The 22,946-nt window shown below is 41.5% G+C and overlaps 2 protein-coding genes across 5 annotated transcripts; one reads left to right on the forward strand and one right to left on the reverse strand.

Moving 5' to 3' along the window:
* Window positions 1–5,494: 5,494 nt before the first annotated feature.
* sst5 (somatostatin 5) lies at window positions 5,495–5,980 on the forward strand (the record flags this gene model as incomplete). The annotated part of the gene is made up of 2 exons (XM_084042273.1): window positions 5,495–5,623; window positions 5,789–5,980. The coding sequence occupies 2 exons, from the start codon at window positions 5,495–5,497 to the stop codon at window positions 5,978–5,980; spliced, it is 321 nt and encodes a 106-aa protein (XP_083898399.1).
* A 795-nt stretch (window positions 5,981–6,775) lies between these two features.
* trip6 (thyroid hormone receptor interactor 6) lies at window positions 6,776–18,297 on the reverse strand. 4 transcript variants are annotated; one of them, XM_084043694.1, is made up of 11 exons: window positions 18,228–18,297; window positions 17,174–17,219; window positions 13,566–13,782; window positions 13,241–13,344; window positions 12,732–12,845; window positions 11,808–12,404; window positions 10,674–10,767; window positions 10,343–10,512; window positions 9,941–10,119; window positions 9,682–9,802; window positions 6,776–9,478 (listed from the first exon to the last, which is right to left on the reverse strand). In XM_084043694.1, exons 3-11 carry the CDS (start codon window positions 13,771–13,773, stop codon window positions 9,347–9,349), a joined length of 1,719 nt encoding a protein of 572 aa, XP_083899820.1. In that variant the 5' UTR covers window positions 13,774–13,782; window positions 17,174–17,219; window positions 18,228–18,297; the 3' UTR covers window positions 6,776–9,346. The 4 variants fall into 4 exon arrangements, with proteins under 4 accessions (XP_083899820.1, XP_083899817.1, XP_083899819.1 ...); XM_084043691.1 differs by having other exon boundaries at window positions 11,808–12,452; XM_084043693.1 differs by having other exon boundaries at window positions 11,808–12,452; window positions 13,566–13,790; window positions 18,228–18,287.
* Window positions 18,298–22,946: the final 4,649 nt, after the last annotated feature.

Here is a 22,946-nt window from a genome sequence, read left to right on the forward strand (position 1 = left end):
CATGGCAGCCAACTCCTCGCATGTCCAGCAAGGACGCGTTGTGATTGGCCAGTCTTCGCTTTGACTGGCAGTTCTGCCTTGGTGCCTTGGCAAATGCCAGGATGAAACTCATTGTCTCCCCTATACATATAGTAATACAGTCAAGCCCCTAGCAGGGACCCCCTGAGTCTATACATTTATGGAAGGATGATTGTTATTGCTTAAACATTTGTGGGACATATTATGCTATATAGTTGTTAAAAAGTTATATAGTGCTGCTTTAATCAATTAAAAAAAGTAAATAAAAGTAAGTAATAAATAAATACATAAAAGAAAATAATAATAATTAAATAATCGTTAAAAAAGAGAACAGTGCCCACTGCCTGACTTGTTCTATAATCAGCACTTCAGCTGACAGTTGACCTGGCTCAGCCAGGCTTGCTGTATCTCTGCACAGGTGAGGTCAAGATGAATGTAGTCCAAGCCCTACGTGGCCACGGTCACCACCAGATTTTCTTCCATTAAATTTAGAGTAGCCAATTAATTTTCTCCCAAAGTTGTTAGGCCAATTGTCCCTCCCCACACTTTGTATTCAACTTGCTCACCTTGCCAGTGAAAAGCCCTCACCGGGAGGATAGTGCCAACGCTATACTCCTGTTCAACACTGCTGACAGCCAGGCGCCGACCCAGTCTGTGAGTTGCGAACCCAGCAGCAAAGATCGTCCGACCTGCCCGGCCAAGCCGGATGCGCTGCGATGGATTCAAAACCCTAGACTCCAAGGTGGTGGACAGGTTTAACTTTAGCCCTGCACCACCCAAGCATTCAAAGAAGGACAGATTCAACCTCAGCATCAGTGTGATGATCATGTATTGAGGTGCTCATTGACAAGAGAATTGAGCGCAGCCAGAGCTTGGCAGACGAGTAGGCCTATAGAGCTGTGGTGTGAAAACAAGAAGGGTGGCACAGACGTACAGTTCCTCCTCCCCACCACCACTGACCCTCTATCATACATCCAACTTGTTCGGATGCACCACCGGCCAATTGTGTTCCAACAAACATCAGACAACATTTGCAATGATAAGAATATAGAGCTTAACCAGTTTAACCAAAATAATGATAATATGGTAACATTTTTGTCTACTTGGTCTGTGTCTTAGAGCAGTGGTTCTCAACCTGTGGGTCGGGATCCCCAGGGGGTCCCCACATGATTTTCTTTAGGGGGTCCCCAGGCCCCCCTAACTGCAGCAAGAGACAAACTATGCTATAAAAACTGGTCAAACATTGGCCAAATTGTCAAATAATATAAGAAAAAAGTTAAAATAGCTGATCTACAAGCTCTAGAAAATGCGAGTCACGCATTTCATATGGCACACTAAGCTCACACAATCTGGTACGCACAATCAATCAAGCAATCAATCAATCAAGCAATCAAGCAATCAATCAAGCAATCAAGCAATCAAGCAATTGAGCTTAGCCTACCAACGACGGAAGGTTGAGATCATGGAGGTAGCTATAATAAATAATGGGTGACTACTACGTCTACATTCTAATCTGTTCTAATTTAGGTTCTATAGCCTAGAATTCAAATAGAACTGCTGGCTATTATAGCTGATCATGTCCTAAAGCACAATAGTCAAGTGCAACTGAGTTGTGACAAAGCACCACAAGAGGGCAACAATGTGCTATTTGTCATTTCTGGTGATAAGCTTAGACTTTATCAAATTTATGAGACCTAAATTTACCCTTCAACTTATTTGTCCACAAAATGACTGGCTATCACAGGTTTAGTTGTAGCATTTGTAGAAATATTGGGCCTTAAATAAAATATACATATATATTCATTTATTTGTTTATTATATACTGTATTTGTCCCCTCATTTTTTAAATAAATTTAGATATAAAATCAAATATAAAATATAGCTGCAATGCAGCAATACGGTAATATGCAAAACCATAATACACAATAAGCCATAGAAACATAGAAGACTGAACTTGAGAGAAAGAAGACCATGCAATTAACAAATGAGCAATTTAAATAGCTGAGCAGAGTTCTGAGGGATTGTTGATATTAAAAAGGCATGTCTTAATTATGTTGCTTTTAATGGCAGACTTCAAAACTCTTTTCAAATTCAGTCATCAGACAAAAGTCTGCCACTTTCTCTGTGTCAGCTACACAACAGAAACAATTATAGTATTATTATAAATAGGCTATAGCTTTTCATCACTATTCCATGGCCAGTCTGTTTAGCCAGAGCCTGCATGGAATCAAACCTGTGACCTTCTCTTTAGTCTTTAGTAGGCGTCCATTCTACGCATTCAGCTATAACAGCCTGGTTTAAATTTGCTGCAAAGCATGTAGTTTTGCCCTTTATAATAATTAAGACCATATATAATTCCTACAAGGGAAACTAGGTTTCAGCTTTACCCAGCTGAGGTGGTCGTATCTAACATGCAGGAGAGCAACTAGGGGATAAGAACGCCATTCATGAACACCTCAACACATTATCGGGGACAGGAATCAAACCATTGACCTTTTGGACTCACAGGCTGCCACAATTCCCATTGAGCTAGAGGTATAGCCTCCCTATTGGTGTCTGTGTGTTGATGATTATAATAAAGTCTTTCCTTCCGTTATGAACCAACCACCTGTTTCACTAAAACTACTTTAAATATAAAATAAGCTATGCAGCGCCACTATTTTGTTTTCAAAGGTCAATATTGGAGGTCATGGTGCTGTTTATAATAATAACAATAAAGACCGTAAATGATTCCAACAGGGGAAACTACTTTTCAGTTTGACCCAGCTGAGGTGGTCATATTTAGCACTTAAGAACCCAAATCATGGACACCTCAACCCTTGGCCGGGGACAGGAATTGAACCCTTGACTTTCGGATTCACAGACACCATCAGGGTGGCCAAAGCCTAACTCAGTTGATAGTGTGGCAACACTACCAATTGAGCTAGAGCATTGGCATAACTGATAGTGTCTGTGAGCCGATCTACAAGCTCACAATGCGTTGCTATCCGAAAAGTTGTGAGCTTGTGTAGATCAGCTATTTTCACAAATAAATATATGTCATACGTTGAAAATAAATACCATCAAAGTAGCATTTAATGTTGACGCTGTTTAGTTTATTTCATGCCATGGTAGATGAAGGAGACGCATGCACACGCGCGCCCGCACGCACGCGCACACACACACACACACACACACACACACACACACACACACACACACACACACACACACACACACACACACACACACACACACACACACACACATCCTCCCCGGGGCTGCCACCAGGCTACCCAGTTGGATACCTGTGGTCATGACATCTTCCTCTCCTTTGAAAATGTTATCACAAGTCAGAGGTGGCATGATCAGGGGGTGACTAATTAAAGCTATCAGTGCATGCTCCATGGTGAGCGAGCTAGAAGAAGCATTAGTAAAGGTCATTGTCCCTATGCACCCTGGGATGTGGAACTGATCATAATAATAAGTGACTTTATTTTTGTTCATTCATTAGTTGGTATAGCAGTATTGTTTTGGTTTCAATATAGCCTATATTAGAATTGGCTAATGGGAGGGCGGGTAGGCACAAAAGGCATGCCCATTTGGGCATATGCTGATGACATCAGCGATCTCCATATATGGGCATAAAAGGGACATGGACTGACAGATACAGAGATCCAGTTGTCCAGCGCCACAGATCCGACCGATATGCCCATTATATGGTCATCTGCATATAAGGGACTGACCGACTTCAAACTTGCCGCACACAGCGGCAAGGACTCGAAGGAGTGTGGTGTCCACCATCGAGTAGTTCGGATATCCAGCTGTCCAGAGCCGCCGATCCTACCATTATGCACATATATGGGCATAAAAAGGACACGGACCGACAGATACAGATATCTCCATATGGGCATAAAAGGGACACAGACAGAGGGGTACAACGGGTACTCTGACAAAGCCCCCAACACTATGACTCAGACATATTCGTTCGATCAGCAGTGCGACGAAGGCCCGAACCTTTCAATTTCTTAAAATGGCCATTTATCTTGATGTCAAAATATTATACCCACTAGTCTAAACCTAATTTGAATGGAATGCTGCTGATTGATTGCTGCTGATTCTAACATGGATGCTGCTCACCACAGTGGCTCAGTGGCCTTGTGGTTAGAGTGTCAGCTCTGAGACTGGGAGGTCGGGGTTCAAACCCTGGCCAAGTCATAACAAAGACTTCAAAAATAGTACCCAAAGCCTCCCTGCTTTGTACTGATAGATTGGAGATAAGTCCCTGTGACATACTATCGTGTTACATAAACAGGATATAAGGGCCACATCATGGCTCTGGAACCGTTGTTCCCAAGGCAACTTACTTAAACTTTGATATCGATCCAAACACTGTCCATTTCAAGTTTGAAAAAGCTACATGAATGGATGCGTGGTGCTTCCTATGACTTTCCATCTGTATCCTTGGTTCAAAACCACATCCTTTTAACCTTTTTAATTAAAATTTCCCCTGAAGATGTTCACTGTAATCTGAAATTACAAAATGTAATTTGAAACAGCATTACCCAATATGAAAATTCATATGGAATATGGTATTCATTTGACAGTTTGATTGACCTGAATCTCTTATTGACCTAAATATAAATATTATTTCCTATTCATGTCAACATAAGAGACATTTTTCACATGGTGACAAATGTCACTATGTGACATTGTAACAATATTAGGCTACATGTTTCAGGGGGGTTCTGTCTTCGGGGTAGCTCTATTTTTTCACCCCACGTGTGTTTGCATCGTTGATTCATGAATTTGACCTTTATAGATATTAATTTTCCAGTAACTCAGAGGGTGGTCAGAAATAAGAGGAAGGGTACAGAGAGTTCAGATTGGTTTGCTGGTGTCCCTTGCAGAATCAAATTAACATTTGAGTCACTTTGTGTCATTAACAACACTGTGCAGCCCCCAGACCTCATGTGGTGCCCTGGAGACGCATAAAGCTCTGTTGGCTAATCCTGAATGACACACCACAGGTCCCATATTCTTAGAACCCCTTCTATTAAGCAAATAGAAGGGAAGCTGTGCAAAAACTAAAGGTAGAAATAGAATGTAATGTCGTACAAGTTGTACAACATTAAATACAAGCACTTGACATCTGTTAAGTCACTGCACAGCACCACAAACCCACAGCCCACGCATCTCACACCTCACCACCTTGTGAACCTTCCCCTCAACCAATCAAATCATCGTTCATGAGGATGAGGATGCTTGTGGATGAAGAAATTCATATATCAGTTCGACAAATAGAACGTGTCCTCTCAAACTGTGGGAACATTCAGCGTTTCAACCTGGTGGCTGGCCACTGCCGGACTGGGACTGGTCTGCTGCATCAGACTTCGTCAGTGTTGAAACCATAGAGTTAAAAATAAGGTTGAAACGAGGCTCAGACAGGTATTTTTTAATAGGTTTTATCTGGGCTATTTGTCTGTTGACGGTGAAGATGGTGCACGCTCATCTTCCTGTTCTCCTGGTGGTTCTGCTCTCCACTGTGCTGCTGGTCAGAGTCAGCAGCGCTCCACACAGGGACATGATGACAGAACTACTGAAGTCTGACTTCATGAAGGATGAGGTAAGTGGCATAGTGATACATTTTGTTTCTCTCACAATAGCATGGATCAGTGGCATTACAGTGGACTGTGGGCCAGCTCCAGGTTAATTCTATGTCAATTCTGTTTTTATTAGCGAGTTTTTAAATTTCATAAGATAGATATGTCCCTCTTCCATTCTTGTCTAGGACCTCAACCTCCTGCTCCTCCTGAAGCTTGTGCCTGAAGTGGTCACTGCAGGAGAAAATGAGGTACTACCTGAGCTGGAGGAAGAGTCAGGGGTCAGGGAAGAGGTAGTGCGGCGACACCTGCCTCAATCCCACCGAGAGCGCAAGGCAGGCTGCCGGAACTTCTTTTGGAAGACATTTACCTCATGTTAACATGAGAGGGTTTTGAGCTGGAGCATCATTATGTCCAGATAATAAAATATATTCCATGATTCTTGCCAGTGGTCTCAGGGTCTTTCATTATAAGACGTTTTCCTAGTTGTGTTATTGCTTTAGTTCAGCATATTCTGTATCCATGTGTATGTTTGACTTCCTTACTGTAGGAATACATATATAGGAAATACCTCGGGGTAGACTAATGGCATAGTAGCTAGGGTAAGTGATATTTTTTGGTTAAAACAAACCAAAAATGTGTTAAAGGTGAAAACACTATTTTATGATAGTAATCATTGCTATAGGGTTCAAATACCACCAAAGTGGAAAAGGCACTAGTTATATTTATAGCTGAGCACCTGCTTTTTTTCTTACCTACATTGCTATAGGGTGTTTGTTCAGTAACAGGGGTCAGCCTGTCTCTCCATTCCAACTCTTTAATAAACAGAAACTACATTTTCAGGAGAGTACCCATTTATCTGCTTCAATTTTATAGCGTCCCAGTTCCAATTTTGTGTGATCATTTCTTCGTCATGTCATCTCTTCTTATTTCACTTATCTATATCCTGTGGGATTTCTCTCTCCTGATTGGAAAACATTGGTATCCCGACCTGAAAATGCATTTTCTGTTTAGTAAAGAACAGGAGAGAACTAAACACTCTGCAATGAGTACTATCGTATCAGAATATAGAGCTATTTAACACTTATTTAACCCACTTACCTTAACCAGCGAAAAAGATAATACTGGCCATTACGACACTTATTTCATACAAGAAAATATGACAATGGTGTCAATTGACTCGCTGAAAAATGTATATTTTAATATGTATGCATCAATTACATACTACAATCTGTATTAGGAGAAACAATGCACACATGGATCAACACACATCCCCACACACTTCAACTACTTGGGTCCTACTGCTCACAAAATGAGTTTTACAACCATTTGTATCATTTTGTCAGTACAAAAGCCTTCTTGGGTTATTCTATGAACATTGGTCTGCTGCAGTACCATGGGCTTAGAACCAATCAGTCTGCGTTCACAGATTACACTTCACAGCATTCCAAAACTTTACATAGGTTGTTAGCCATCCAGGCTAAGACTGAGCCACAAGACGGAAGGATATCTTATAACAGCACAAAAATATAAAGTAGACAACTTTTGGAGTATGATTTCTATGACACAAAATTGGCATGGTTAAGAATTTCAAAACATGACAAGATTGAACAACTTGAGAATACAAAAAGTCATAACAATGAGATGAAATAAATTAGAAATTGTGTAAAATGCTACTGTCAAAAGCGTTGTGCTGATTACCCATTTTAGCATGATCAAGTTATGTAACAAGAACACAGGATTCACAAAGACTAAAGGGTTTCAAAGGATTATCATCACAATGAAGATTCTTGGAATAAGGCTTTAGTTACTAGCCCTTGACATACACAGAAAACTGAAGAAAACTGGGACGGAAAGACAGAACTAAAACGAAATCGAAAAACGTTATTATAAATACTGTACTGTAACATATAGGCTCACAAATATGACCAAATGGGCTGACAGGAGTGCAAGGACAAGCATAAAGCAGAACTCCATACATGACGTTCAAGCTACAGCCATGTACACAGCAGGATGTTTTCATGACCAACAAGCATCTTGTCAGATGAACACCCTGTTTTTCCCATTAAATAGTGGCGTTTGACTTCATTGCACCTTTCATCTTCAAATGTAACAGTCAAGTATCAACCAAACAAAAATGATTCAAAGTAAATACAAAAGCTGATATAAGCGCATTGAGTTGCCTTGTTTTATGGACATTCAACAATCAAAGTGTTGATTTGGCTCGTATTAAGAAAATCTCTACGGTTTGTTTTAATAACTATGGTATGTAATATTGTGATACTTTAAAGTTGATATGGGGTAAACATTTTTAGTCGTGTTCTACATTGTTCTCACCTTCTGCAAGAACCCAGAGATAATCATTAGTCTTCTCAAGTTCACCACACACTCGTTCGGTCTACTTTTCTGATCCTATTAGCCTACGCACTGCAAAAGTTCACTGCATTAAAACGACATGCTTTCCAACGCAACAGATAAACCCTCCAAGCAAAACTTCATGTTATAGAGAGCTACAGGTAGTGCTGCATTATGTGCATCTCAAATGCATTTGTTTTGAGGCAGTTAAGTACGTTATAGTGTGGTGATTTCAAAATATACAAGTATACATTATTGAGACTTTTTCACCGATTACCTCCATGCATGGAGGAAATTGTCCTGGATAGCATTCCCTTCAATCTCTCCTTTCCCCCTTAACAAATATGCTCAACATACACTATATGGTCAGTGTCTCTGATGGGGAGAGTACAAGAGGCAATAAGGACACAGTTAACCAAACCCAGAGTTTAGGGAATTAAATGATTAGTGTAGCCCTAGCTGCCTGCAGATCAGGGCCACTGTGCAGCACTAATATAGGGGTTCTTTCATTTAACACTTGAGGACATTTTAATGCCTACTTGGGCTTTTGTGTACACGCCAGACCATAATTTTTCAAATAGTCTTTTCATTTTTTTACTTAACAGGAGTTTGGAGTTGTGGAATTGTTAAATCCATTATTCAATTTATTGTTTAATTGTGAAGATTGGAAATAAGAAAAATGGCAAAAAAAGAACCAGGGACATGTGTTTTGAATTAGTCTAACATGGATAACATGGAGTTTGAAGCTGAATGGGCTTAAATGGGAGGGGAGCATATCTGATCAAATTAATATTAAACATCTAAATATTGAATCAAGCAACCTAAAAACTGTCTGGGCTGCACACAAACTCTTGAGTAGATGTAAAAGTTACCCCAGAAGTGTTTTAAAATGAAATACCCCTTTAATCAAGAAATGTACTGTAGTGCAGTGATTTTCAACCTTTTTAATTTCAAGGACCCCAAGTTTGATACAATTATTATTTCTGGGACTTTCAGAGTGTTACAGACCCATTATTCCCAAAGGACCCCAGGTTGAGAACCAGTGTTGTAGTGTACTGAAATGAATTATAACATGGCAGGGAATTGGGTTTGGGACACATCCAAAGTACAAAGCCCTATTGTCAATGTTAACAGTAGCCATAAATGTTCCTCTCTTTGTATCGGAACTGAGTGCCACTAGACTAGAGGGAACCCTATCATTTATGTTGATTCTAGAGTACCTATCTCCCGGTTTTAACAGGCAGAGGCAGCATGAGATCAAAACCATATAGAATCCATAATATAGTGAACCTTCTCAAATTAATGATTTCATTTGGAAAAGGACTTGACCCCTGGACCCCATGATTGGCTGACGTATGGACACTGAAGGGCTCGAGCAGCCAATAGGAGTGCTAGCAGTCAGTAGAGATTTTGGCCGACAGGTCCTGGATGCGGCGAGCACTGCAGCTCTTGCACAAGATATGGCCATCTAGTGGGTAGCAGCCACGGCCCTCACCTTCAGAGGACAGCAAGAGACCGCATTCCTGAAGGAGATGAACGCGTCAGTCAGCTCAATTCAAGTCTCAGAGATTGTTTTAGTTTTATATTTTTCAGGTTATTTCTATCTATGCATTACATCGCTGAAGAATGCTGTACACTGGTCCATAGTCTCCATAATGTTGAGGAAAGCTTGGAGTACAAGAATTTAACTGCCTGCAATGTACAACAGTACTAAGGGCTACTGTACCTCACAGACGTAGCAGTCGACGTGAAAACTCCGGTCCAGGGCGACTATCCTGACCGTCTCCTCCTGACCAGGCTCTGGCATGATAGCCTGACCACACACCGAGCAGCGAGGGGCAAACTTCCTGTCATGAAGAATAAGGATCAATATGGATGTAATTAACAGCACAAAAAATATAGATTAAAATGGCAGATATCGTTCACTTTGTCTGAACAGGATCAAAATGAATGGTCTTTCAGTATATAGCGAGTCGTGTACGGACCTGTGGAAGTCGTCTATGCAGTGGATCTGGGAAGTGGCATCCACAGTGAAGGGCACTCCATCCAGGCAGCAGTTACAAACCACACAGGTGAAGCAGCGGGGGTGATACGCCTTGCCCATGGCCCGCAGGATACGGTCCAAGATTGGTTTAGAGCACTTGGAGCAGCGCTCTAGGGTGCTCTGAAAAATATTGGAGCATGAATAATAAGTGTTAGAAAGTGGCTTATAAAACTATATACAGGTAATGTAAAAAAAAAAACTGTTAAAATAATTTAACAGTGTTAAAAATTTAACAGAAATTAAAAAAGAAAACTTGAACAGTAGACTATGTCAAAGGACTGCATCATATGACGAAGTACCTATGAATTAGCCTTTAGCCAACTACTGCAGTGCCTCTACTCACAATGTAACAGCTCTCACAGTAGCTCTTCTTGTCCAGGGCGTAGAAAGGTTGGCCTCGGAGACGAGCATGGCAGGTGATGCAAGTGAAACACTCCACGTGGAACACCTGTTCCATAGCAATACAGCCGCTGCCATCACCGAGCACGTTGTCACCGCAACGCGCACACCGACCTGAGACGAAATGGATGAAACAAAAACTACTTAGTGTACAGAACAAATACGAGTAGCTATGGGGAGAATATGACGTTGGCAAGTTAATGATGAAAAATATGTTTTAATAACAGATTGGCAGGATAGAAATAAATAAATAAAAATATCAATAAAGACGGTACCAAAATATTCCTCTACAGGGGGGTGATTCATGTCATACACCAGTTTCTTGGTTAGTCGATCCAACTCTTCCTCAGGCCTTGTTGTTGCTGACCCCTAATGGAGGGAATAGGAAATATGAGTAAGGGGCCTCCTTTTGTAAACACTGCGACATACATGGATTTATTTATCTCTTGATGGCTCTCTTTGAATTCTAAATAATAAGTAGTATAGCCATACACTCTGTCAATTTTATTGTGGACACAGAGACAGAAAAATGACCAATGTTTCAGACAGACAAGCTGCCTTCTTCAGGGTAAAAGAATGGCATGTGTGACATTAAATACAAGGATGACACCCATTGCAGATAATAATAATAATGGGTTCATATATTCATCTTTATAATGCACTTTACATTTGTGAAAATATCAAAGTGCTACAATTGCATAAAAATTGCATTAAAAAAAGAATCATCACATCATTAAAAAACATCTGAGAAACTGAAACAAAACATTTAAAACATGAGGGTATAAAGCCTAGAGGTAAAGGCACTAGGCAGTGTAGCAAAAAAAAAATGCTTTGTTAATAAGGTAGGTTTTTAGTCCTCTCTTAAAAATCATTCACAATGTTGTATATTTAATGCACTGTATTATATATATTTTTCCTTTTGTGGTTCTTTTCGTTTTTCTTCTGCAGTTACTCGATTAGGCTATTTAGACATGTATGTATGTATTATATTGGCCATTCGCATGTGAAATTATTCCTGAATTTAGGTCAATCTGAGTCGTCACCTGTGCTCCATCTCAACCCAGTACTTTTCCACTGGTAAATGGGCTGATTGAGTGTCACACCCCGCTGATCTGCAATGGACTGTCACACATACTATTCTTCTTTTACCCTGAAGAAGGCAGCTTGTCTGTCCGAAACGTTGGTCATTTTTATGTCTTTGTGTCCACAATAAGATTTCCATCGGCAGCTACGAGTGTGCGGCTATACTCTTTTATTATTTCGTGTTTATTCCGTTGGCTGGCACCTCACAAGGACCAGTGTGCTGTGCAGATTTCAATTTCAAGACTCCGCGCTTAAAATGACCTATCATATGTACGTAGGGATCAAAAGGGATGACTTTGCAAGGAAGAGGACCACTCAGAACCTACCTTGCTAGGTTGATAGGCCAGACTATGTCCTGCCCCTGGTTGGCTGCTCTCCAGTCCCCTCTTAGACATGGAAACCTGGCTGGGTCTTCCTCCATTACCCGTGGCACTCCCCTTGTACACTGCCTCTGAGTGCATCTCCTGGGTTTGGGAAGCGGGATGCTGAGAGTACCAGCCCTGGGGACCACTCGGAGTCTGGGGTGGGGGGCGTGATGTGTGCTGGCGGGGAGGCGGTGGAGTGTAGGCCTGTTCAGCCTGTCTCCCAGTCTGGGAATAGGTGACAGGCTGGGCCGTCTTGACCTGCACACTGAACCTGGGGCCAGTAGGCGTGGAGGCTGTGGTGTAAGAGGCGGGGACGGGCTGGGGGTAGGGCTTAGGCGAAGATGAGGAGGAGTAGTATTCCTGCTGATGGGAGCTGGGGTACTGGGGCACCTGGTGCTCATTGGAGTATGGTGGTGCTGGGTGGTACTGGCTTTGGGGATGAGGCGGGTAACCCATAGATGGGCGTCCCTGGGGCGAAGGTCCGCTCTGTCCACTCTGGGTTGCGGACGTGTAACGGTCCCCTGAGAGGTGTTTGTTGTAAGGCACATTGTCATACAGCTGTGGAGAGCAAGAAAGGTGTTTGTTGTAAGGCACGTTGTCATACAACTGTGGAGAGCAAGAAAGCGGTGAGAAAAATGACGTTTCAGTGGCACTGTTTAAACGTTATGGCAAAACATATGATATGATAAAAGTTGACCCTCCACTTCTCCATGTTTATTTATTCATTTATGCTGAAGGGTGGGAATTCTGGGTGGGATGGCGGTTGGGGGATGTGTATTTTGTGAAACATTTTAAACGTTATAAAGAAATAAACAACTACTGCTTTAGACACAAGTGGATAAACGTTCTGATGAAGGGTTATTGTTGCTGATTGTGTTGCCATACCTGTGTGCTGGAGTTGTGAGGGTGACTGTCCAGGTCTGCCAGCATAGATGTTAGAGAGTCTATGTCTGCATCAATGTTGGAATGATGGCCCACAGGCTTTTCATGGCCCCGGTGCTACAAGCAAGTGTATTTCAAATACATTAGTTTATCAGCAGCGAGCAGCGCATATTTCATTAAAGTTTTTTGAAACATCATTGTGTATGTATTAAGTATTAATAATTTCCCTATTTTTCTACACAGTGCTTTTATGCTTTATTGATAGGATAGGATAGTAGGCTCACTAGGCTGACAGGAAATGGGGAGAGAGATGGGGGGTGACATGCAGCAAAGGCCATCGGCCACTCGAACCCGCTACGCACTGTCAGGCTACTTTAGAGCCTAGGTACCTGGACCGCTATGCCAGCGGTCCAGACCCCTACACACAGCTTTAATTGTAAAACACATGTAAATTGTATAAAACACAAAAAGCTGTATTCTATATTAAGCTAAATTACTCAATAGCCACTTACCATTAGCTCATAACTGTCCATGTGAGGGCTCCAGTTGCGGTCCTCTTTGGGTCCATGAGGAGGTGCGTAAAAGTGATCACTAGAGGGATGCTGCATGGGTCCACCTTTTATTTGGAGGATAGGCATCAAATCTGTGAGTGTTTATTATCTTGGCCTTAAAGTTGCACTACTGTAACTTTTTTTTAATGAATAAAATGACCACTTGAACCCTAGCATCCCTATTCTGGTCATAATAGGCAAACATTCATTCATTCTTTCTAATGAGACCTTTAGTCGACTCCACTGTTTCTTGCAACATGTATTATGTTGACTGATGTGATCTTACCTGTGGGCCCAGTAGCCATGTATCTATTAGACATCCCACCTCCTCCCCCTCCATTCTGGTCATAGAGGCCATATTTAGGTCGGGGGTCTGATGTGCCCTTTTTGTTGGGGGTTCGGTAGATGGCTTGACCTCCTGAGTGAGACATCTGGGGGACCACACGCTCTGGGTTATCTTGAGTCCTTGGCGGCAGCCAGGTAGGACCAGACATGACAGGCTACTGTGAGGCCACAGTGGGACAAAGGAAGATGTTTGTGTTAGGTTTCATCGTGGTTATTGTTCACTACCAGTTCTGGGTGACAGGCACCTGGAGCTGGTAGTCGCACTCTCACATCACATCTATAAACTATCACTTTGGTTTTAGTTTTGTTGCATAGGCAGACCTATAATTATTTTTTTTATTAACTTTTTTTTTTTACTTTCATCCTGGCATCGATATTTTGGACTGATTTTTTCCAAAAATCTCCAACATTTTCCTAAAATGCCAAAAATGGCAGATTTACCATCTCGCAATGCATCACATTGTGATGCCTTGTGTGCTTGTAGATTAGATTATTTTTTTGCTATTCGTCATACAACCAAGTAAATAAGGATTACGTGGTTACGTGACTGTTATGGCACGTTTGATTTTGCTTATGGTGAATTTTCCCCATCTGAGCACAAATCAGAACCTGCTCTGCAGTATCCCACCAAGTTAGATTCTGTCATACTGACTTTGCTGAAATTGCTGAAATTGCTTCCCGCCCAGTGAATGTGCAGGATTCCGTTTCAGCTCCCACTCAGATTCACATGACCCATAGCTGTAGCTTCTGTGTGTATTTGTGTCATAGGTAACCACTGGAAACCGAGAGATGCTGCATCGCAGACACATGCACTTAACAATGGGCTTCTAGTTGAGGAGCAGGAAGGGAACAGTCATTCCCAAAGGGTTGGGGAATTCCACCAGATCCGCACTATGCTCCGACACGCGTGTATGAACACCAAGACCCTTGAATGTGCACAGTGCACACACAAACAAGCAAACAAAAACACAGATACACACACACACTTACAGGTGCACCTCCATAGCTACCATTGACTGTATCCACCACAATAGTTATTGTCTCTGTCTGTTTACATGGCAGTATAGATGAGTTCAACTCAAGTCAACACAAAAACTAGACAGGAAGTGTCCTGTCATATGTCTGTACATCAACACCTGGTTCACAACAATATATTACATATCCTGTTGAGGATAAATAACAACAGCTGAGTTGACAAAGGTGTAACCAGCTTTTGAAAGACCCCTGCCAATGAAATGCTGTCTTCTTGGCAAGGGAAAGGGGGGGGGGCATACATATAAACACACAAACGCGTTATGATACACTTAAAGCCTAAGTTATGCTCCATTGTACAATGGTGTCACACAAGATCTAAAAGCTTACAACACTGTGACGTGTAGTGAGCTTGAGCTTGTAGACTATTTTCCGCACACTACATAGTCTTTAGATAAATTGGACTTCATGCAGACATTAAGAACTATACATAAAACCAACAACAAATCTTAAAAGTCTTTCTTTCACACACTTCTCTCGGGCATGACTCATGAGTCTGGGACATGTGTGTGCTGGTACTGTATTTTCCAATCCTTTTCTGTTTGGGTTTTTTTTGGACAGTCTGTGAGTGATAAAAGATTGCCATTGGCGTGGTCTTATTCAAACATGCAGTGGTGCCCATTGGGAAAGCAATTCAGCATTGTCAAAGAAGTGAAACCGACAGAACACACTCATGTTGGTTATATGCCAGTCTTTTGTCTGAGATGATGTTTCTGTTAGTAAGAGGATTATAACCAGGAAAGAGAAAACTATGTAGCGGACAGGGATACAGTATTTCACCGCATCATAATAGATGTGGTTTCTGTTTCATCTTGTAAGTCGAACTGGTGGTGAGCAGTGTCACCAATAAAATGCTGTCTTCTTGTTCTTGGCAAGTCAAGAGGAGCGGGGGAGAATACTTACAAAAACACAAAAGCGTTAGGATACACTTAATGCCTAATTTATGCTCTATTACTAGGCGGTGTCGCACACCGAAAATATAGCTCATCTACAAGCTCACAACACGTTGCACGTGTGACATGTTGTGAGCTTGTAGATCGGCTATTTTACACGCACTAGATCATATAATCATGTATAATATATAAATTGGGCTTAAGGAATATATTAACTATACATAAAAGCATTTCTTTCACACACTTCTCTCGGGCAAAGTGTTGGTCATGACTCATGAGTCTGGGACACGTGTGTGCTGGGTACTATAGCCTATTTTCCAATCATTTTGGTGTTGGTGGTTTTTGGACAGTACTGGTAAATGGACTGCATTTAGATAGCACTTTTCTCCAAAGCGCTTTACAATGTACTTCATATTCACCCATTCACACACACATTCATACACCAACGGCAGAGGAAACCATGCAACCTGCTCATCGGGTGCAATTAGCGGTTCAGTGTCTTGCTCAAGGGCACTTAGACAGCAACTCAGGGGGTGCCCGGATTCAAACTAGGGACCTTCTGTTCCCCAAGCTGCCACTCTATATCCTGAGTCACTGCCGCCCCTGTCTGAGTGATAAAAGATCACTCAGAAAAGATTGATGTCTTATTTAAATCTATGCATTCACGTACAGAGGTCCCCACTGGGAATGCATACAGCAATTTCAGCACTGTCAAAAAAGTGAAACCGACAGAACACACCCATGTTGGTTATATGCCAGTCTTTACTCTGGAATGATGTTTCCGCTTGTAAGAGGATTATAGCCAGGAAAGAGAAAACAATGTAGCCTACAAGGGATACAGTATTTCAACCACATCCTAATTGATGTGGTTTCTGTTTCATCCTTTAAGTCTTTCTGGCGATGAACTGCTTTAATCACCAGACTCCTGCTGTATTGACATGGGATTTGATTGCCTTTATTCAGTGTCCAATTACAACAATATTATACAGTGACTCTGCCTCAGTGAGTGACTGCCCCACTATAGTACCGACCTGATTTAAACCCTTTCGTAATCCGGCCTGAGCACTCAACTCAAATCGGAGGATTGCTGGGCCATGAAATTAATCACGACGGCTTTATCATTCTGTGATTTAAGCCATTTGCCGAGGTTGTTACAGTGCGTGGCTTTCGCTACGGAGATCATTATAGTTGCACATCGATAGCCATAGTAGCTCGCATCTCTTAACCACTCAAACAAACCCCAGCATCCGTATTGTGGTGAAAGATGTCGGCATGTCGCTGAAAATAGCAGATCGACAAGCTCACAACGCGTTGTGAGCTTCTGTCGATCTGCTATTTTCAGCGGCAGCTTTCCCCACATTCAATGACATAAAATAAACTAGTATTGAGCCCTGAGGGACTCCTCCGGTTACCAACGGCTAGCGCGTCAACAACGATAACTTCAGTGCATCGACTGTCAAAGTTGTTACATTGTAACCAGGATAGTGAGACACTGCTGTCGTTATGCATCAAATGTAAACTTCCGCGATGAAAACAATATGGCGTGAAATGTAGACCAGAGGACAGCGGAAAAACAATCAATATGATGCTAGTACAGTACTACTACTACAACATCATTTCCTACCTTATAGTTCCACCTCGTCTCTTGTCGTTCCCTTCAGTGTGATCATCTAGGGACACAAAACGACAACATGCTGCTCAGTTCAGTCACTTCAGTGTGTGTGTGCTGACTGTGCTGTGCTCAGCTGCAGACCAGAGGGTGAACGTATCTTTACGTTTCTGCTGCTTCATTCAAAAATGTGTAAAAGCAAAACCGTAGCAGCTGCAACCCTGTGTTGTTTCGCGTCTAAAACTGGCCTCGTTTGCGTCATAATTGTGTCAAATTAACAGCTTCGAAACATCTAAATAATATGCCATGGAAGGATAACTGGCGACACTTAACTTTAATGACATGTTTTGTTTACTTGTTTGAAAGCGAAACGGCGACGCGAGTTCAGCTCGTGTCCTCGTCTCTCTCTCTCTCTCTCCGGGGGGGCTACTTGCAGTGTTGCCAGATAATCCGAGAGAAATAAGCAACTAGTTCTAGAGAAACAAGCCCAAAGGAAGCGACTAGGCTACGGCCTTTAGAAAATAGCCGATCTAGGTGAGCTAAGCTTGTAGATCTGCTATTTTCAAAAACAATTGTAAATAAATGTGGAATATTTGGAATATTCTTTTTACATTCACACAAGCTGACAACATTCTGACAACACAAATGCTCCCTGGCATAGCCCTGAAACATGACTGTCAAGCGTCATGTGAACCATGGCTACTCCCTGGCACAAAACATTTTTAAGAAAATATTTGAGAAACACTTGTTTAAATAAATAAAAAAGCAAGCCCAAATAAACAGCTACCCTTTATAACAAGCCCCAAAAAACCGCAACCGGCCGCAACTAACCAAGCAACTTTACAGAAAAACAAGCCCAAAGTCGCTTATAGTGAGCAGACCTGGCAACACTGCTACTTGAATAGCCTCCAACAGAAAGAGGAGAACCCACCGCCTAATAGTTGTCTATCTACGCACCCAATTCAATACACGTCCCGTCCCCCCTCCCTCACACACATTAAAGCGTCTAGGAAACTTATTCCTACTGAACGTTGTTATTTACATTTAGTTTGGGTGTAAACAGCCTTACTTTGTCGTGGAGTTAGTTTGTCACACAGGCCTTCGGTGCAGCAGCAGTAGTAGTCAGTCGTCACCACCGCATTCCTAATGTGTGACGTAGATGACTGTCTCTTGGTCGTCGGTGGGGGCATGGTTGTCATCAGAGGTGGAAAGTAACTAAGTACATGTACTCAAGTACTGTACTTACTTTTCAGGTACTTTTACTTTACCTGGAGTATTTCCTATTTTCAACACTTTTACTTCTACTTCACTGCATCTCAGAGGCAAATATTGTACTTTTTGCTCCACTACAATTATTTGAAAACGTTATAGTAGTATACTTTGTAAATTTTGATTATTATTACAAAACATACCACTTCAGCTATATTTAAACTAACACTATTTGAAAATAACCTGCTATTTTCAAAATACTTTTATACATTTTAGACATGATAACTTGTAATAATGAGTACTTTTACTTTTGGTACTTTAAGTATATGTTGATGCCAATACCTTTGTACTTTTACTTTTACATTGCAGTATTGATACTTTCTTTTACTTTAAAAGTAAAACATTTGAGTACTTTTCCCACCAATGGTTGACATTTATCAAGGTGGCACCATAGGGAGGCACAAGGCAAGTCGACCTTGTAGATCACCTACACCTAGGCATACAGTAGTACGAGTGGGCCCTATTCCTAAATTGATGTAAATTTGTTCACATTTGTTCAAGTGTTGTCTTTTCCTGGTAATCACTTATACTTTCAAAAATTGTCAAAAGTCATCGCAATGTGATGCACTGTGAACTTGAAGATGTGCTATTTTCACTCATTTTTATTTTTGTAACAAATGTAAAACATGTATATAATTGTAACAATATGGTTTTACTCCCAATATTGATATTGGTTTGATTTTGTCCATATCGTCGTGCCCTACTGGAAACATTCAATATTCTGATACAATAAGGTGTCCGATTTAGCATGCAATATGCAGTTAGCCTAAATCAAAATCCTTAATGTCTCTATCAGTATGGAATGTTTGTAATAAAGCTGGATTGTTCCACTTGGCATGTTTTTGTAGATCTGTAGGCTACTAGATCTTTCTCTTTGAGTGGCAAATGTAGACACTCAGATTACAATGTACAGTAACGCTAGAGTCCAATACCTCTGTAGGTCTGAATAGTTATTTATTAATGTATTTATGTAAATGTATGGCACATTATCTCAGACACCTGACTAGCCTATGCGAAACAACTCAGGCACCATGACACCCTGTTGGGTGTCTCACATGTAGAGAGATCACAGCCAGGGTAGTTTTAAACGACTGCTTGTGTTGGTTATGAAGTTTGATTTTTTACTGGGTGCTATAGACTAGTGAAGGAAGTGCACAGTCGTTTTTTTTTCTCTCTTGACCTACTGAGGTAGGAGTTTTCATGTTGTTATGAAATGTAATGTTTATAGAGGATTCAGTTGATCTATATACTGTATTGCAAATTAGATCTACTGTAATGTGTGAGAGAAAGATAATAGCAAATTATGTTTTCTAATGTCACAATGATATAATTGCTACTTTGTAGCAACATTGCATATCCCTGCTGTCACTTGCTGATATTGGTATCAAATCTCTATTTTGGGGGGTTTTGATTTGTTCAAATGTGTTATAGTTTAAAAATGTCTGTGTGACATTAAAATTTCTGATGGTTTTCAGATAATGTCGCTCAAATACTAGCCTATACTGTAAATATTTTCCTTGGTCACTGACAACTCTTCAGAGTTGTTTGCCATTTCTAATTTTAGCTGCAGATGATGTAGTAGACCTCATAATGTAATAACATACCCTTAGGTCCAAGGTCCGTCATTAAAATGCACTTGGCACTTAGCTGACCACCAGTATTCTTTCCATTTAGTTCCCATTTATAATGCTTTCCGATGTTGCTGCGTTTTCAGCCTATCTGTTTAATGGTTGGTTTATACTTTGCTGAAGATTCTCAATCAAAGTTACAGTATATTTCTGTTATTATATTTATTATTTATTACATATTTTCTTCATCTGTCTGTCTGTCTGTCTGTCTGTCTGTCTGTCTGTCTGTCTGTCTGTCTGTCTGTGTGCTGATAATGTGTTGCCTTTTATGTATTTCCTTGTTATCTAATAGTTTGCTCCCCATGCAGTAGTGAGCACGGAGGTCGAGCATTGAGGGTTGTAACATTTCCCTCTATCTCCTTGTACACATTCTTATTTTGAGGCCCAGAGTTCAAGAGTCAACAGTTTTCACCCTCTCGCCTTACCTCCCCCTCCCCTTCCATGTTCCAGTTCCCCTCGTCCCTCCTGGGAGCTGGGGAGCATATCAGAGGCATCCTCATGTTTCCATAAGACATTTCTCTAAACAAAGTTTTTTCGCCCCTCCCCTAGGATTCAATGTTTTCATTTTAATTGCTTGTTTCCCCTGATGCTCCATTGCTGCCTGCATGCCTCAAAGGGGACAAACAACTAAAACTACTAGCTGGTACCCCCCAACGTGAGTGCACAGGCACACGCACGCACGCACGCACGCACACACTTCCTCCACAAACTATAGGGCTTCTCTGTTTGCCCTTATATGTCCAGGGCACTCAGCAATCACAGGAAGAGACAGTTTATGTGCCTCTGTGTTATTGTTTCTGGGCCTGTAGTAGTTGTCAACACTTTGGCACCAGCTGCTGAATATACAGACAAAGCAAGGTTTGAGCACACGTCTTGTCAGGTTAACAATACTGTGGTCTGTCCAGGAAACCACAAAATGAAGGGATTCCCCTAGGTTTAGCACATTCCAGTTGCTTAAGGAGGAGATGTCACAACTGTGTATTAATTTAGGAGCCCTGGTCTCCAGCTCTGCCATTGATTTGAGCACAACTTTACACTGTGGTGGGTTACTGTTGTGATGGTGGATGATAGTTTAATGGCTCCTAAAGACAATATGCATTTAATCATGAGAAGAACTGTAATATATAGTAGGACTTTGTCATTGACTAGTAACAACAGTGGCTTGCTGATGGACACTGACAGGCTGGCTATGATGCAGGAAATCACTATTAGCTTGGCCCCAGCCTTGCCAACGGGGCAGACTCAATGGCTTCCGCTCATTGGTGAACCTGTTTAGTAATGTTCTCACTTTTCCTCAGCCGCCCCCCTCATCCGTTCCTTTCACAATGCCTGGAAGTTGCCGAGACCCACATCTCCCTCACTGTTTTCTTAAATATTGTTTTTCTTTTTCTTTTTTCTTTTTCTTTTTTTTTTCCACAAGGACACAATTGATGCAGCCTCCATCCAAACAAATAAAGAAGGGACACACACACGCACTCAACACCCCTCACAAACACTCTGCTTCCGACTCACATTTTCAAAGGATTTATAACCAAACATGGTCATGTCAGATTTTAATTACATGCACGATTCAATCTCATGCATACAGCATGTTTTACTGTCCACAAAATGCATTTTGTTGTAATTGAGTCTAAGAGCAATACTTGAAAATATGAATCAAATCAAACAACGCACGATCCATTTATCAGTGAAAATTCACAGAGCTATATGATGCCATTCTCACCGTTTCTGCAAGCGCCATACAGTATATCTCAAAAGTACTGTATGTCATGCTTGGAACAACACAATCTGGGAACCCATTCTGAATCTGTCTTGAGAGATTAGGAACAGCATGCTCCTGCTCACTCAATGCCTGCCTGTGTGAAACACTTTGATCCTAGGTGTGTCTGTGTGAAACACTTTGATGTGAGCGGAACACAGTTCATGGTGCACTTTTGCAGTCCCTATATATTAACTGTCTTGTGCCCGGGTTTTCTGTGAACCCAAGGCTACACTGATGATGAGGTCACTTTCCGCTTTTTTTCCTTCTTTTTTTTTTTAAGTTATGAGAGACCCCTGAACCCTCTGTTTCACCTCCCTCATCTCCTGCTTGGTTTATTATTGACGGATGTCCTGCGCGGGTGGTTTTATCCATGTTTCTGTGCAGCCTCGCAGGATGCATACAGAGAGGTGTGTGTGTGTGTGTGTGTGTGTGTGTGTGTGTGTGTGTGTGTGTGTGTGTGTGTGTGTGTGTGTGTGTGTGTGTGTGTGTGTGTGTGTGTGTGTGTGTGTGTGTGTGTCAGAGAGTTCCTGCACATCTGTCCACTACATTTCTAGCAGTCATGGAGGGAGGGGGCGAGTTGTTTTTCAGTACCAGGAGAAGGTGTCTCCCATCAAGCCCTATCAATTTTTTCCCCCACACTTTTTGTTTCCTTCCTGTCTGTCCCCAAACCACGTCCCCCGTCCTAACGGGCAGCAAGCCAGAAGGTTCCGGTGACTTGTTATGGAGCGCTCATTAATGTTCACCTGAATCCGTCACCTCAGCAAAAGCACAGTTTTCCATATGCTTTCAAATACAACTGTGTAAATGACATGTTCTTTTATTGAGATAATGGTTTTCTTTCAGAATTATACTAATATTTTATTATTAACTTATTACTTTTGTGTGAAACTTGTAAGATTGCCTGACAATACCCAATATATTAACTCATCTTTCTAGAGAGCACTTCAAATCCTTTATAGCAAGTCTCCATTTTTGGGTTTATAATTTGTTTATCCAGCAAGTTGGTAGCCTTCTCACTTCCTCTCATACAGTTTCCTATGACCTGGAGAGGGGCGATGCGTACGACAGCGGTAGGTAGATGGGGGAAACGCTGATTTGGATCATCTCACTCCTGGATAGCCAGGCACGT

This window comes from Gymnoscopelus microlampas, assembly GCF_963454915.1.
Source record: "Gymnoscopelus microlampas genome assembly, chromosome: 19".
Classification (NCBI taxonomy): Eukaryota; Metazoa; Chordata; class Actinopteri; order Myctophiformes; family Myctophidae; genus Gymnoscopelus; species Gymnoscopelus microlampas.